We start from the raw sequence: 16,252 nt of genomic DNA, 5'->3' as shown, positions 1-16,252 counted from the left end.
AGTTCATGACTTAGTAAATAAGCGTTTTCTATGCAGCAGACGCTCCTCGAGAGATATGTACTTGCTTATAATTTGTTCTGGCTTGGCGAGAAGTATCTGTAAGTTTGAGTGTACAAATGACAGCTGAGGATGTAACCACACTGTGGCGCGAAAGTGAAGCTACTTTGCGTCGAAACCATGCTCCTTCTTCATCTTCATTCAAACAAACGAAAGATGTGTGGTAAACGAATCCATATACTACCTCAATAGAAATGAATTGTGATTATTCTGAAACACAGTTGTATAAAGCTTATGTTTCCAAAAGATGTATTTTCCAGAGTTGCCTTCCGAGAATAACCGTTTTTATCAAGCTTCAAAACACGAGTGCATGCCAACACTTTTGAGGCTTACATGTGCCAGTAATAAATCATATTTAAACGGTTACATGGTATCTGAAATTAATACAACAAGTATGTTGGTAACTATAACACCTCTCAGAACTTTGACTCAGATTTTTGCTCCCATCCTTGATTTCAACAGCGCCACCACCGGCTGTTCGAGTAAAGAATATTTGGACCCTGAGGGCGCTTTATCTCTTGCGTCGACGCTGCGTCCTGGCTTTGAGTGTTCGAGTGTCGTTGCGTTGTTCAATCAAGAGCCGAAAATTTAGGTAAACAGCAGTGTTTTGGACACTTTGTGAAATACTAGGTAAACATCATGGCGTATATCGCCGGTTCAGCCGACAGGGTACCGTCAGCTGTGGTTAAGGCAGCCAAACAAGAACAATCTGATGTAGGTGAGGTTGGTGGCGATGAACCAAAACAGAGAACGAGAGAGGACTGGAGGAAAGCGAAGGAACTGGAGGAAGCTAGAAAGCTTGGTAAAATTCCTGCCTTGGTCGACGAAGAAGGAAGGTGAGCACACAAAAAGGAAATGAGAACCTAGATACCGTGAACTGGCTGATAAATCTGTACCTTACTAAATCCACTAATGATGACTCGAACAAATGAGTTATACTGAAATCATGGGGTACAAAATTAACAGCATGACGATTCCCTGGCCATGTGAACACAGGGTAAGTTAGGTATCACGGTCCTCCCGTGGAGGGACGGTGAGTTAGGTATCACGGTTTCAGCCTCAACCCGTTCAAGCCATAGGCCTACGGAATTCCTAAGATTTTGTCGATTATAAATTGTGATCGTAGTCACAACCTTACAATGCTGATGGAGGTAGAAGCGGCTCTCGCAGCTACTGCCTCCGTGCAATTCTGGTCAGATTGTTCCAGCATAATCCTATGTGCTGTACTTCTCTTCCTACCTCCATGGTACTGCTAATGTTTGTATGTCCATGGACGTCTTTTATTTTGTGTCCATGGCATGTCAATGGCGGTCTCGCTTCTACCTTCGTGGTACATGCCTGACCAGGACTATACTGAGCTCCCAGAGACACACATAGCAGCAATCATTGAATCTGATGTACTGTGTGTATGTCTACAATGTATGTCCATGGCAGTCTAGTTGCTAGCTGCAATAATTATAGCCCATGGGCTGTGTGCCAGCTTTTTCTGTTGTATTGGCTGTGTAGCTGGCCCATAGGGCTACAATTCCTTCCCATAAAAAATGCAGAAATTTTGCAACAGATCTGCTGTGCACAGAAACGGTCGCAAGGGTGGCGAATTTCCCCTTTATATCCTGTGAAAATTTCACCATGATCTTGCTTCCTGATCATAAGCGATGCCATATAAGCAAAGGAAATGGTTGACTGTGTATATTTTTGACTGGAAAACGATGGTATAGTCATAGACCACAGGTGTCCGGAGTTGCCGGTGTACATGCATAGAGAGAATGGGAAGGTTTGACACGATTTTGCCCTCCGGAATCCTGTAGACAATAAAAATCCACGTATATCAACGCATGCAGTCAAAAAACTACCTTCCTCCGACAGATAAATACCTTTGACGTTTAATGTCCAACCCTGAGACGTGTTAATCGTTATTTAGTCTCTCTTTTGGCCCTAAATTCCTGGTTACGTACATCATCAGGCTGTTACGTACGTCAGCCATTTTGAACGGGACAAATTACCCATCGTTCAGCGCGCATAAGTGATGAAATCGTGACCTTTGCACGATCAAAACAAACGTAACAATGGTAAACTTTCCCATGACTTGAGTTTGTGCAAAACGCAAAGCTGGACGTTGTGTGCACCAATACTTGTAGCCCGTTTGATAGTGGATTTAAATTTAGCGGTTGCGGGGTCACGGGTTCATGTCGAATGCTAATGGCCCGCACTGCACTATGGGAAAAAATCTGGTTATTAAATGGCTGCCGTACGTAACAGCCTGATGGACGGGGTTACCAGAGAGTTTTGGGCCGATATTGAGACTAAATCCTAGTTTGCCCACTTGAAACTTGAGCGTTAAAGGCAAGAGGTATTTCGCTATTGGCGTAGACCTTTTATTTGACTCTAAACTCCTTATTTGTTTGGATTCACGGTCCGGCGGGCAAAATCGTGTCAAACCTTCCCATTCTCTCTGTGCATGTACACCGGCAACTCCGGACACCTGTGTCATAGACAGGAGTCTTGGGTACTTTCTGTGGTCACATTTGGTGAGATTTAGGTAACGTGCAAGATGGCAGCAGATTTGGAGGAAAACTTCGTTCAGGGTCGTTAAACAGTTGTTTTTCAGTCTAAATATACACTGTTACCTATTTTGTTAGCATAGATGGCATTGCTGATGACCAGGAAGGTAGACTATGGTAAACTTTCCTTGAGGTAAGGGAAGATTGGCCATCTGTGCAACTGTTTCTGTGCACAGCAGATCTACTGTGAGCTGCGCACAGCACAAATGGAATTGTATGGAATGATATTGTAGTCCTACGGGCCGGCTACAAAGCCAACAAGACAGAAAAAGCTGGCTCACGGCCCTAGGGCTACAATTATTGCAGCAACATGTATCTAGTTGCTTACAAATGGACTGCTCCATCGTCGTATGTCCAGAACCAATCATACTGTATAACCAATGATAGTATCCATTGAATCTGATGTACATCTACAACCCAAGTTTCTCATCCATGAGGAAACTAGACAAGGCACTACTCCTTTCAGACCAAGATTGGAAACAATAAAATGAGAATCATCTACCACTATTTAGTACTCGTCCTAGGATCTGTATCTACATAGAACAGAACCTTCTTAAAGCAGTAGTAGTGTTAACAACATTATACTTGTATATAAAACAATCAACCATGTGCTGATATACTGAGGTTTACTATAGGGTATTACTTAACTCTGTAAACCCTGTGCATGTACTATGTCTGGACCAGCATTCTCTTATCAGTAAACACTGCTCGTGAATTTGTATCTCAATGGATCATGGATGATATTTCTTGGACTATTTACTTTGGATGGAGACCAGTCTGACTAAAAACTGTCTGAACATAGCTGTAGTATGCCTGTAGAACTCTACAGAAATAGTCCTATAAACCCCCATATAATATAGGTGCTATATTTACAATTCAATCAGAACATTTTTTGAGTACAATGCTGGCGATCATGTGCTGCTTTCTTGAATATTGAAATGCAAACTGAGATGGTGCAGAATTTGCAGTACACCACAGATTTTTCTGTGAGAACCACAGGCACTGCACTTGAAAGTGGTTATTACCCATGCACAGTGACTGTGCAGTCCAGACAGAGACATACGTAATTGTTCATGCACCATCTTTGTATCTTCTGTCATCAAAATCCACCACATTTTTGCCGTTTTCCAGAGACATCAATCCCCACATCCCACAATACATAGCTGCTGCACCATGGTACCTAGGGTTCACAACGCCGACGCTCAAGCATCAGCGCCCTCAGGAGGAGAAGAAGAAAGAGTTTGATGATCTCAATTCATGGTATAAGAGGGGAGTCAAATCGGTATGTACAGTACATGTGAAATATTGGTACTACCCTACTGTTTTGTATGGCGAAGGAGGACGTCTATACTAGGATGTAGGGATGAAAGAGGAGGGACCTGAGTAGCATTCACCACAGAGGGATTCATAAAACAGGCCCACTATGTGATTACATACTGGTATCAAAATTGGAGTTGGTTACTGCCCACTGAACTTACAGAAGGCAAAGTGCATTCAGGGATAGATTTTTAGACTGTCAAAAGCTTTGCCGATCTTCATGTTTTTACCCATTTCATAGATTTGATTGTCTCATGGTATCATGATCTGGTCACATGATTTATCAATTTCTCCTTAAATCTACTTAAAGCTAGTAAAAAAGTATGTCATTTTAATTCAGTGTCATCTGAACTATGAAAAAAATAATGGCAAGAACTGAAACTGCATAGGTACTTACGCTTTTGCTTTGTAAGGTTTTAATGTTTAGCTCATATTTGGTTTTATATATAAATACAAAAAGAGCTTATATGATGAGTCTAAGTGTCTGTATATTGTGGGTATGTGCGGATGTATGTCCGTCACACACAAAGGCTCCCATACCGCCAAAGCTACTGTCTTACTATTTGTTGTACAGGTAGATGTAGGGGTTGAGATGTGAATTTGTTCAAATGAACACATCAGTGTCAAAAATGTACAAATGAGGTAAGAAAAAGCGAAATTCTGAAACAGGCTTGAAACAATCTTACTCCACTGACTTGAGTCATTTCCTGTCATTGTTTATGAATTGTTACATATTAACAGACCTGCTCAAACCATAGACATTAGAGGGAGGAAGACCGTCAGTAGAGGGGAGGAAGACCGTCTATGGTCAAACTAAGGGGGGCTGCCTTTCTGCTATGCATATCATGTTGCTAAAGTTGACCTTCAGTACCTAAAGTTTCAGACCTTAATTACTTTTGTCATTCTTGTTTTTCTGGTTTAAATATTTCTTGTTGTTTTTCTGGTTGTACTGTGCAGAAATCATTGTCATAAACATCAACGTAGAATTTTCCTGCACTGAACAGATAAACAACATTTATTGTTGATCTTTGGTACCCATACTGGTATGTACCAATTCTGATCAAATTTGAGCGACACCGTATAATTGCAGTATTTTTTTCTTTTATTTATGTTTTGTAACTTTTTGATGTGTTTTTCAATCTCTTTGATTGCATTGTCTGTTTTTGAAGAACCGTTGCAAAGGTCTGTTGTAAGGTAATAAATAAATTCACTCAAGAGTCAGCTGAGGTTCAGACAACAACATGTGATGATGTTGTGGTCGTGACTTCACTGGAGCCCTCAATGATGGCACACAATTGTCTTCTCCGAATCAGTGTTCACTATTTCTACAATCAGTATCAGTTAATTGACATTTACTGTTACAGTATTATTGTGACTTAAACTTGAAATGTGTATAGTATGTCTACATTATCCGTCATGCTCTGGGACAAAGTGTGGTTGGACCAATATCTTAACAACAGTCGGTGGTTCACCTTTACGATTTCTGTGGTCTGCACAGATGAATTCTGGTAACTACCAGTATACTCCATGTTTGCCCTGACAAATGCACTGATACCTGTGACCTTATTATGTCATACACACGTTGAAAAAAATTAAAATCTTGCCAATGGCTAAATTGCTAAATTTGTTGAAAATAAATAGCTTTAATGATTTATCATATTACACAGAAAAAAAGGTATGCGTTTATCACTCTGTAATGCTTACTCTTGCAATCTTTCTTACTTGATCAAAGTTTATTTCATAACAACTGCAATATTTTTACATGTGTTTAATTTTCCAGGGTTCCATAGCAACTAAATACAGGAAAGGCGCTTGTGAAAATTGCGGAGCACTTACCCATACAAAGAAGACCTGTCTTGAGGTAAGTAGACCAAACATTATGCAGTCCACACTTTCAGGTGATAGGTACCTGTGTAAGATACTACAGCATAGACAAGTTTATGGGTATTATCCAAAGCTGTATTACAGTTAAGCATTACTGTGTACCAATTGCATATGTTAGTTATAACAGGCAGCCATAGATATACACATTTTAAGCAGTAGCATCGCACTAAAGAAGGCTTCGACCCTGCCACCTGCAACTGTGCATAAAAGGAACACATGAACAATTTCTGTCACACACGGTTTTGAAATGCTTCTCGTTAGAAAACTCGCTGAATCATAATAAATACCCAGCTTACACATATTCTTTGGCATTTTTCCGTTTATCTTTTGAAGTACATATATTGTGTAAATGAAATGATCATACCCTCTCTGTCTTGTTGGTCTTACATACAACAATGTAGTAATCACATAAACCGTGATGGTGTAAGCTTTGAGTATGCAAAAGACACATAGATTAACTCCATATATCGACTGGACCGGATAGGTCCAGACTTTGCCACTATGTGTGTCTGTGTCCTGCCAATGCCTACAGTATTTCACAGTCCAAATACTTTGTGAAAATCAAGTGCAATCAATAGGAATTAAAAGAAATTATCTACAGCGCTACACTGTTATAGGGGTCCGGGATAAAAACAGTTACTTAACCACAGTCACCCATGCTAGGACTATAACTTACCACTGCCCTCAACACTCACCGAGTATTGTTTACCGTGTGCAACAGAGGCCGAGGAAAGTAGGTGCCAAGTTCACGGGGGATGAGATAGCCCCTGATGAACACATGCAGCCCCAGTTGAGTTTTGACTACGACGGGAAACGAGACAGATGGAATGGCTACAATCCCAAGGAACACCAAGCTGTCATTGAGGAATACGCTAAGATGGAAGAAGCTAAAAAACATCTGAAAGCACAGCAGCTGCAAGAGGATTTGAAGACTGGTAAAATTTCAGAAAAGAGTAACAGAGTAAGTCATCCAGCCTACCCTGTGAGTCAATGGGATCAACCAATTGTCTTTGACAGCAGTTTACTCATTGCATGAAAGGATTAAACATGGAAGATACCAAAAGTGTTCAAGGACTGGGTGCAACATAGGGATAGTTTGCAGAAGCCATTTTCGATATCATTTTGTATCTGTAAATAGTGTTTAGTGTTTTGCATGGCTGCTACTGTGTATACATAAATTGCTGAACAAGTCAACAATATATCTGTGACCCCAGCCTTTGAGTATGATGTAATAGTTACTGAATTGAGGAATACACCATAACTATTCAGCTGAATGTTACATATGAATGTCACTCATCTGCAGATACACATGAATTTTACATCATTTAAGCTCATCTGTACTTAGTATGAAAAAATTACATCTTGAAACAAAACGGTTGATTAAATTTACTTGTTTATTAACTCTTTCACCCCAGTTCCCTGTATACAGGTCCAACTTTACCATAGAAAACAATGGATTTGGGGCAAACCATGGTGGTGAAAGGGTTAAATAAGTACTGTTAAAAAAATGCAGAAAAAAATCATCTTCCTATTGTGCTAGACTTTTCAGTCCGAACTTTAAGTCTGCTAAAATACTAAGTTTTGATAATACTCAACATTAGGGATGTAGGCATTTTGAAATGGTCACAAACAGCAGTTTTTGAACGATGACTGGAGAAGTGAAATTTCTTGTGTCAGATCCTTGTAGTTTTGATAAGGAATCTAAGGTAGCAGTACTGGAAAATGCAAAAATCACATTTTTCTTATTCTATTCTGTAATTTGGTTTTTGTCACCAGGAAGTGGACAGTGATGATGATGATGAGAAATACGCCGAGTCAGCCCCTATGCCCGGTACAAACTTTGATACAAAAAGGTAAGATATTAAGTGTTATTTCAAGACTAGCAGTTGAAAATCAAGACTTCATGAAGTCCATCCACTCAGAGTGTCTCTACTATAGTAGAGCAATGCCAGTCATTTCAAGTCCAAAGAATCAACCCCTATCAACTTGCAGAATTGATATCAGAAATATAACCTCTTCCACTGCCTTATACCATTCTAAAAAAGAATCTCAAATACTGTTAACCTTACAGTAGACCTCTCTAGTGAAGCATCTCACATTATAGACAATGTTATGTTCTGTGTAATGTTATCCCACAACAACAATGTCATGAATTATCAACAGTTTTGTTCTATTGCTTGGTACAGAACTTCTAGTATTTTGTTGTGAAGGTTTATATCTTAATATCATAATATTGTTATTTTAAACATAGAAGAGACATGTTGCAAAGTAGCTTATAGCTCTAGGCCTGTGTCAGATGTCAAATTGTCTTGCCTGGAAATTTAGTCACTACATATAGATTACAATTCCAAATGAAAACACAAGGCTATGACACCTCCATAGTCCATACAGATTAGAACAAATGTGATCCCTGGGATTGAGTCCTTACTTTAAGGCCACAACTGTTTGCAAGCAACAGACAGATATACTTTTATTTAACATATACCTGGTTGATTTTCCTTCTTGCAGACGTATCACAGTCCGTAATTTAAGAATCCGAGAAGATACTGCCAAGGTTTGTATTACATATCATCAGTTTTGGTCTTTCACTCATACTGATTCTCACACACAGTCTGTGTTCAATTGAGGAAGACAGTTTGCAGACAGTTTGCAGAAAGCGTATGTTTTACAGCTCCGCCATGTCATAAAATACAACATGTCTTGTAGGATATGTAACATCAATGTGTCAAATTGTTGTCTGACTTTGAAAGTCATCCCCTAACTAACCATCTATGAAAATACCGAAATAAGTCAGTGTTGGTCAGGATGATGGAATTGCTTAGTATTCATCACTGTTCTTTGGCTTACCTTTGCTGTCAAACACCAACATTTATTCTGTAAACACTTGAAAATATGGAGTATATGTAGTCTGATGATGTGATGAGACAGCATTGTCTTCCAATGTGTCACTTTCACCTTTTCTAAAATTTTGTGTGTCTTCTGTTGTTGAACAGTACCTGCGTAACTTGGATCCTAACTCAGCTTACTACGATCCCAAGACACGTTCCATGCGTGAAAATCCCTACCATAATACCGGAAAGAGTGCTGAAGAGTAAGTATTTGTGTTTGCCTTGTGGCACAGATTCTAGAGCCTGTGCTGAATTCATCAAGGCTTGAGTTTGCCCTGTCAGTGAAATTCTCAGCTATGTAATGGATATTAGTCTCTTCATCTTGAAATGCATGGTTTTACATTGTTTAAGGCAAAGTATGCATCAGCCCTTATATTTGTATTCAAATCTGTAGGTACTTTTTTCCATGGTCACTGATCATAGGCAAAGTTAGGAACCCAATGAACAGTTTTGTTGTCCATGAGTATAATATAATAGAACTAGGAACATGTGTGTAAAACTAGATGAGAACTGCAATATCATTTTAGGTGTAGTGCCATGAACATGGCACTAAGATAGTGTACTTTGCCAATAAATTGTTTGAGCTGTGTTTAGGTCAGTTTCGTTGCTTTCTATCTTGTGGTTGTACACCAATTAATGGATGACGGGTGAAAGGTCAGCTACCGTTTGTTTGGCCTTACGAGGTCACAGTTTCATTTGATTGTCTCAGTGTGTAGGGCAGTGGGTGACATACATACATATATCTTCATATTTTCCAGACTTCCATATGCCGGTGATAACTTTGTACGGAGTGAAGGTGACACAACAAAGATGGCTACAGCACAGTGTAAGTCAAAATACTAAATCACTTGCTATACTTATCTAATGATTTAAACTTTCATCCAATACTGCATTTCCTTCCAACTTGCAAAAGTCAAAATGGCTAAAAAGGCTGTGATCATTTTGAAAAAGTGGTCAGTGGAATCACAATTTAATAGTCGATAAAATATTACCTTGTGTGAATTATTTCACTCACTTTGCTCACTGTACCTATTACTTGCCCTAGTCACATTACCAGCCATGTGTCTCAACAAATACATTGTCAGTTTGCTCTTTGAAACTTGAAAGTCAAAATCTCATTTCTAATAAAATCTCAACTGTATTGTTCATTACTTCTTCCCATGATGTAGCTCAAATAATCCAACAATTTGCACACTGTGTAGCGGAATGCAGTCTTCTAATAGGCTGACTTCTTGACAGCAAAATTCTCTCAGAGAAAGGCATAGATGTATGAACACTCAGAGAAAGGCATGTATGAACAAACATGAGATTGAAATAAACATTATCTCCCATGTCAACACTGTGATGGAACATCTTACTCTTCCCAACAGTGTTTGCCTGGGAGGCGTATGAGAAGGGTACGGATGTACATCTTCAAGCTGAACCAACAAAGTTAGAGTTGTTACACAAGGAATTCAAAGTCAGAAAGGATGACTTCACAGAAGACCAAAAACAAAGCATTTTAGAAAAGGTAAATATATGGCCCATCCTGTCTAGAAAATATTATTTTTGCTTGTACACAGTGGAATGAATGTACCTTTCAAAGGACGGAGAGCATAAACTGATGTGGAGGGGCAGAGAAAGCTCATCTATATGCGAAATTGTGTGTCATGTTATTTTACATTCGATAAAGGGCAAATTATTCATCAACTATATCTGTGAATGAATTGTTTAATTATGCACAATTTCCAAAGGAAAATAATGGACTAACATCACCTAATGGTCAATGTCAATGAGAACTAAGGCAAGAACCATGGCTTTAGGATTGCAGCTTTCATCAGCAAGGAGTTTGATGTACTTCAGCTCAGAGAGAATGTTTTATATCTAACGTGTAGTAGCACACAGCTATGTATTATAATGAAATCCACAATCTACAGTAACAATTACTCATAGATTTCAGAGCGACAAGAACATCTTCATTGAAATGGAGAAAGTAATTGTTAGCTTTGTAGGTGACTTGTCATGAATCTACTTGTTGTAAGTTACTGATGGCCTCTAGAGGGCAACCTCTGAAACTCAAAGTTACTGATGGCCTCTAGAGGGCAACCTCTGAAACTCAAAGTTACTCATGGCCTCTGGAGGGCAACCTCTGAAACTCAAAGTTACTGATGGCCTCTAGAAGGCAACCTCTGAAACTCAAAGTTACTGATGGGCTCTAGAGGGCAACCTCTGAAACTCATTACTTCACACACTTTATAATTTCTCTGTTTCTTGGAATAGAGGCTTTTTTCTGAGTGTGTCCTTCCTGACTCACAATTCTATCTCTTCCCAATCCACAGTACGGTGGAGAAGAACATTTGGATGCACCGGCAAAAGAACTGCTGCTGGCACAGACGGTGAGTTAAGTCTTACATGTTACATACCAGATTTTCTTTTGGAAATCATTTGATTTGAGTCAGTATAACAACTTTTTATCTCATACTAGTAAAGCTGTATTGGCAGGGTATGCCAAGAAAGGTGAAAGTGATCTGTACAAAGCTATTATCAATGAATGTGGTCACAAAATCTGTGTTGTTATTTATTAATCTACGGTCACATGGTATGCGCCATTTAGACACAAAGAGCCAGTTGCTGGTTCCCGAAACTGTTAACAGTTAACTGCCCTAACAACTGTTGACTGGCTTAATTTGAAAATGTCGTCTGCTCGATCACATGTACTAGAACACGTGCTGTGTGCGACCAAAACAAGTGATAGCAGAGAAATTTCTCAGTTTTGTATCGGGAAAATGGGATAGGTGTGTACAACACACACATTGACTGGCTGAGAGGGTAATATGTCAATGTATGGATACTGGTTGTCAAGCAATGAAACCAAAATTTACATTAGGTTTTCCTGAAGTCAATGTGTCTGCTTAAAGTCAATTAAACTTGCAATAAACACAGGTCTATCCTCAGTCAGTGTACAAATTATAACTCAGAAGGCCTCGTTTCAACAAAAGACTTGTATCAGAAATGTTTTCCTAACACCTGCAATTTGAAGTAAAATTTCTTAGTCGCAAGAGACAGTAAAAATACAGAACATGCATGCTTGACATAATAAGAGTATCACGACATAAAGAGATACCTGTATCCAAAGTCAGTCTTGAAATGTCGCATTCTCAATATTATCATCTGACATATACACATCAGAGATAAAAGTATGTATAGCCTTGCACAAATAATATGGGCACCAGCATTCACTTCTCACAGACATGAGAGTGTCTTACTGTTTTAATAATTATATCAATCATTGAACCATGAAATGCTTGATATTGACTCATGAGTCAGCATTATTCAGCCATTTGTCAGGGCTAGGTTCTTGATTCTTTAGACATCTATAAAAATATTTGTGTTGAGGAAGGCTGTATTTTGAGCATATTGTCAGCCCATCTGAAGAGTTGATTGGTTTATTTTAGTATCCTCTGCGTTCATCTGGTAAATTTTGTCTTGGTTTGTGTCGATTACAGGAAGACTATGTAGAGTATTCAAGGCATGGGACAGTCATCAAGGGACAAGAGAAAGCCAAGGTCAAGTCCAAGTATGAAGAAGATGTTTGGATCAATAATCACACAGTAAGTACACGGAAGCCCAATGAGTGATGATGTCTCATTTGATATAGTTGGTAGGAAGTATCTCATTGGTTCATGGCATGGAGAGGTAGTTTGTTATTGATAGAATGAGAAGTGTTTGATTTCCTGAAAACTGCAGTCTTTACAAATCATCACACATGTTCATTGATATCGCGAATGATTTGAGCTGAGTAAAAGCTTAACCATTTTTTAGATCGTGACTTGTGAAAATGTTCAACCAAATTGCTGGCAATTATATCCCAAACAGAACAGCAAATACTCTTGTACATTTTGGTTCAATATTTGCTGTGACTTGGCAAGTGAGAAAGTGATAGGCACAGCAGGATACGAGTTGACTTGAGTAAATTTTCAACGAGATGCATCAGTATTTCAGTTGGTATGCTCTGACATCCATGATATTGCTGTATGTGCAAATTTCTTCCGTAGTTGTTTGTATTGTATACTTACAACTGTTATCTTTTCTCTTTGTCCTCTTTCAGAGTGTGTGGGGATCATACTGGAAAAATGGGTTGTGGGGATACAAGTGCTGCCATTCCTTTGTTAAACATTCCTACTGTACCGGAGAAGCTGGAAAGGAAGCTGCTTCCAGTAACATAGGGGATTTGTTGCAGACTGTTGACCATCCGGAGGAGCCTGTCAAATCATTGCTTGAGGTAAAAGTCCCAACAGGATTATACAAGACTGGTTTCACATGAAATAGTCAGTGTTCCTTCAATAATCCTGCTACCTCCTACTTAGTCTGGCAGAGACCCTGCGATTCGCGTTCTTCCCTGTTGCAACACGCACGCGCCCTTCAGAGACGCGACGCGAATCCCAGGGTCTGGACGTTCTTGCAAGCGACCGGTCGGATTTCTGCCTGATCCGGGTACTTTATAGAACTCCACACATCCGTTAATCAAACAAAAATGACAGGTAGCATAGCCAAATAAAATTAAAAATTAAAATAAAAACATACCGCGTATATAGGTCTACCAGCTACTAGTATATATCTCTCCGCCCAGTTAGATAGGTTTTTCTTTTGACGTCACTACCCTTATGAATATTCATATACTTGCAAGAACTGACAGTCGCTGTGTCTGGCAGCGCGTGCTCACAGCTGCACAGCCTTCGAATGCAGGCCCATCGGCGCGCACAAAACAAGGCGCAGCGACTGTGGAGAGTCTACCTCCTACTCTGTAATTTGTGGGTCCAACTTTATGGTGAAAACAATAAGACCAGATCAGTGTATATTTTTGCGAAGGGGTGAGCTGAGCTGATGTTTGCAAAGTCTTTGTATGAAATTTGTATGCCAAGAAGGAAAGACAGTGTAATTACAAGCTAATATATTGAGTTTGTAGGCTTGTCAAATTCACTTTTTATCATAAGACGGCCTTGGCAAGGGACATGATGCATTCTCCCGTAAAAAAAGAATCACCTTTATCGTGGAGTGGGTTTAGGGTAGCTTAATCTTTAACCCTTTCACCAACTGGTTTTGTCCAAACATATTGTCGTCAAATTAATGAGTATGAACCAGTTTTAATGAACTGGGCCTGAACATGTGTCTTGGAAAATGGTATCCAGAGACAAGCCTCAAATTTCCACTTTGACCTCTTGCGAGTATGATCATAAGATGTGCCCTTTATTTATAAGTGTTGAGTAACATTGTTAATCTTATGTCTTTATGATGACAGCAACATCAGGAGGCACAAGCCATCAAGATGCAAGAGAAAAAGAAGAAGGACAAGAAAAAGAAAAAGAAACACAAGAAATCAGAGAGTGACAGCGATGGCAGTGAAGATGAAATTCAGAAGAGCAAAGAAAGGTTACGGAAGGTATGACAGGAGAATGTTATAACAATTAGCATGATGAGCTGCTGGAGATATTCTCACAGGAAGTGAAATATTTGAATGTTTGTGTGTGTGTGTGTGTGTGCGTGTGTCTGCAGTCAAATTCCTCTGTCCATTGTATTATATATTATGGAAGGTTTGCTGACCCGTCACTTTTGTCCAGTCTTTTAGACTTTCAAGTATCTCAGCAAAGTAAGGCAAATCAACAGACTAACATAGGTTTTCAACCAATTTCTATCTGGTTGACAAATGAAAATATGAATATTCAAAATGAAAATAAAGATGATTTATATGCCTAAATGAGAGGACATCACATGCTGTCAGACATATTACATGAAATTATGACCCTTCTAACCACTCCCTAGCATTGGTACATTCTCATTGCTTTAACCCTGTCACTACCATAGTTTGGTCCAAACCCATTGTTATCAATGGCGATTGTGGACCTGTTAATATGGAATTGGGGTGAGCAGGTTAAATAGGGATGGTGTATCAATAGACAGGGAAATGTTGGTGAAAGGATTAACATACAAGTACTCAGTCTTCTGATTAGTTCAACTTGTTTTCTTCTTTGAAGGCGTTGGAGAAGGAAGAACTTCTGCGGCAGGAAGCTGAGAGAATCCTTGCCATGGATGAGAGGAAAAGACCCTACAACAGCATGCAGACATTCAATGATTACCGGGAACCGACGGAAGAAGAAATGGAGGCATTCCGGTTGAAGAGGCGAAGGGAAGAAGATCCAATGGCAAGGTTTCTTGAGAAATGAATGGATAAGGAATTGCTAGAACAAGTCCCTCTGTCATTTCATTGACAAACAGACTATTACTGAATGCAGTGAACAATTGAAGTGTATATGAAGCCTTTAGTCACCTCCCAGTATTCTTGAACTTCACATTGAAAACAAGCAGTAAAAGGTGTGTCAAGCATGCCACAATTGAACAATTTATCAGACCATATTCAGAACTTCACATGATAAGCAATCTACTTGACTTAGGTGACTATTACTTATTGAGGCATGTTTCAACTATTATAGTTTACGTCCAGAGGGTGCCCTGAAACTAAACACTCTACTTCAGTCCATGTAGGGATTATTGGAACCAACTCTTTGGTCAGCCTTCCATATCAGTTTGTGTAATATATACAAATTTCTGCATTATACAGTAAAAAAAGCATAGGGATATGGCATCAATCATGCATCAATTTAGCTCAGTTGGCACACTGCATGTCCAGCAGTGCCTCTATATATATCATCAAAATTTTATAATCCTCTTTCTCCCAGTTAGTTTCCGTTTACAACTGCAAGGTCAAGTTCAGCTTGAGAGTGTTAAAGCCCAATGTGGAATGAACTTCCAGTTCAAATGAACTCCCACAAGTTCAATTTGATTTGACATGTCATCTGTTCAGAGACCATCAGTACTCTACGTGTGGATGGTTACTTTTTAAAAATATCAACATGACATAATATTTGAAGTTGTTTTAAACTTAAATCTGTAAATTTTTGTGAGGTTTACACAACAGAGAACAAATGTTCAAAAAGATACGACTTGACCAGAAAAGGATTAAATAAATGGTCATCTTCATGACAATGAATATCATTGTCTTAAACAGATTCAGTTTCCTGTTGTTAATTGCTATATTAGATTGACCATCTGATTGTAGACTTGGCATTGATAATTTTTTTAATGACAAAAGTGGTTAACTTTTAAAAATTTAATTACAGAAGATGTGATTCTCAATGATTGATGGTCAGCAATTTCAAACCCCTTACATCAAATATATCGAGCTAAATGAGGGTTCTGGTTTGCGACATTTGCCATTGATCATCCCTAATGTGTCAGCCATCGTTGCTATCAGTGTATGATACCTTGGTGTGGTTCATGCAACTGTCTATTTCCATTAACTCCTGAATTACCCTGAATGCCAGAAATTGCCAGAGCCGTAGTGAATTACTATATATATACCTTGAATTGTATGTGTATTCACAGGATGTGTGGTACAGCAATCTTAATACCTTGCATTTTGTTAGCTGAGGGTAAAATGTAGGTGAGGGTTTAATATTTAATAGTGTAGAGTTCTGAGCCATTCCTAAACATTTCGCAAGAAGGTCCCAC

At 39.0% G+C, this 16,252-nt stretch overlaps 1 protein-coding gene across 1 annotated transcript; it reads left to right on the top strand.

The window, feature by feature from the left end:
• The first annotated feature begins 570 nt into the window (after positions 1–570).
• Positions 571–15,750, top strand: LOC139119733 (pre-mRNA-splicing factor SLU7-like). The gene is made up of 14 exons (XM_070683605.1): positions 571–893; positions 3,750–3,900; positions 5,716–5,796; positions 6,541–6,780; positions 7,596–7,672; positions 8,328–8,373; positions 8,813–8,910; positions 9,466–9,533; positions 10,078–10,217; positions 11,026–11,082; positions 12,193–12,297; positions 12,795–12,968; positions 13,986–14,126; positions 14,719–15,750. Exons 1-14 carry the CDS (start codon positions 697–699, stop codon positions 14,905–14,907), a joined length of 1,764 nt encoding a protein of 587 aa, XP_070539706.1. The 5' UTR covers positions 571–696; the 3' UTR covers positions 14,908–15,750.
• The last annotated feature ends 502 nt before the right edge of the window (positions 15,751–16,252 follow it).

This window comes from Ptychodera flava, chromosome 20 (genome assembly GCF_041260155.1).
Source record: "Ptychodera flava strain L36383 chromosome 20, AS_Pfla_20210202, whole genome shotgun sequence".
In the NCBI taxonomy this organism is placed as follows: Eukaryota; Metazoa; Hemichordata; class Enteropneusta; family Ptychoderidae; genus Ptychodera; species Ptychodera flava.
This window is presented reverse-complemented; position numbering and strand designations above follow the sequence as displayed.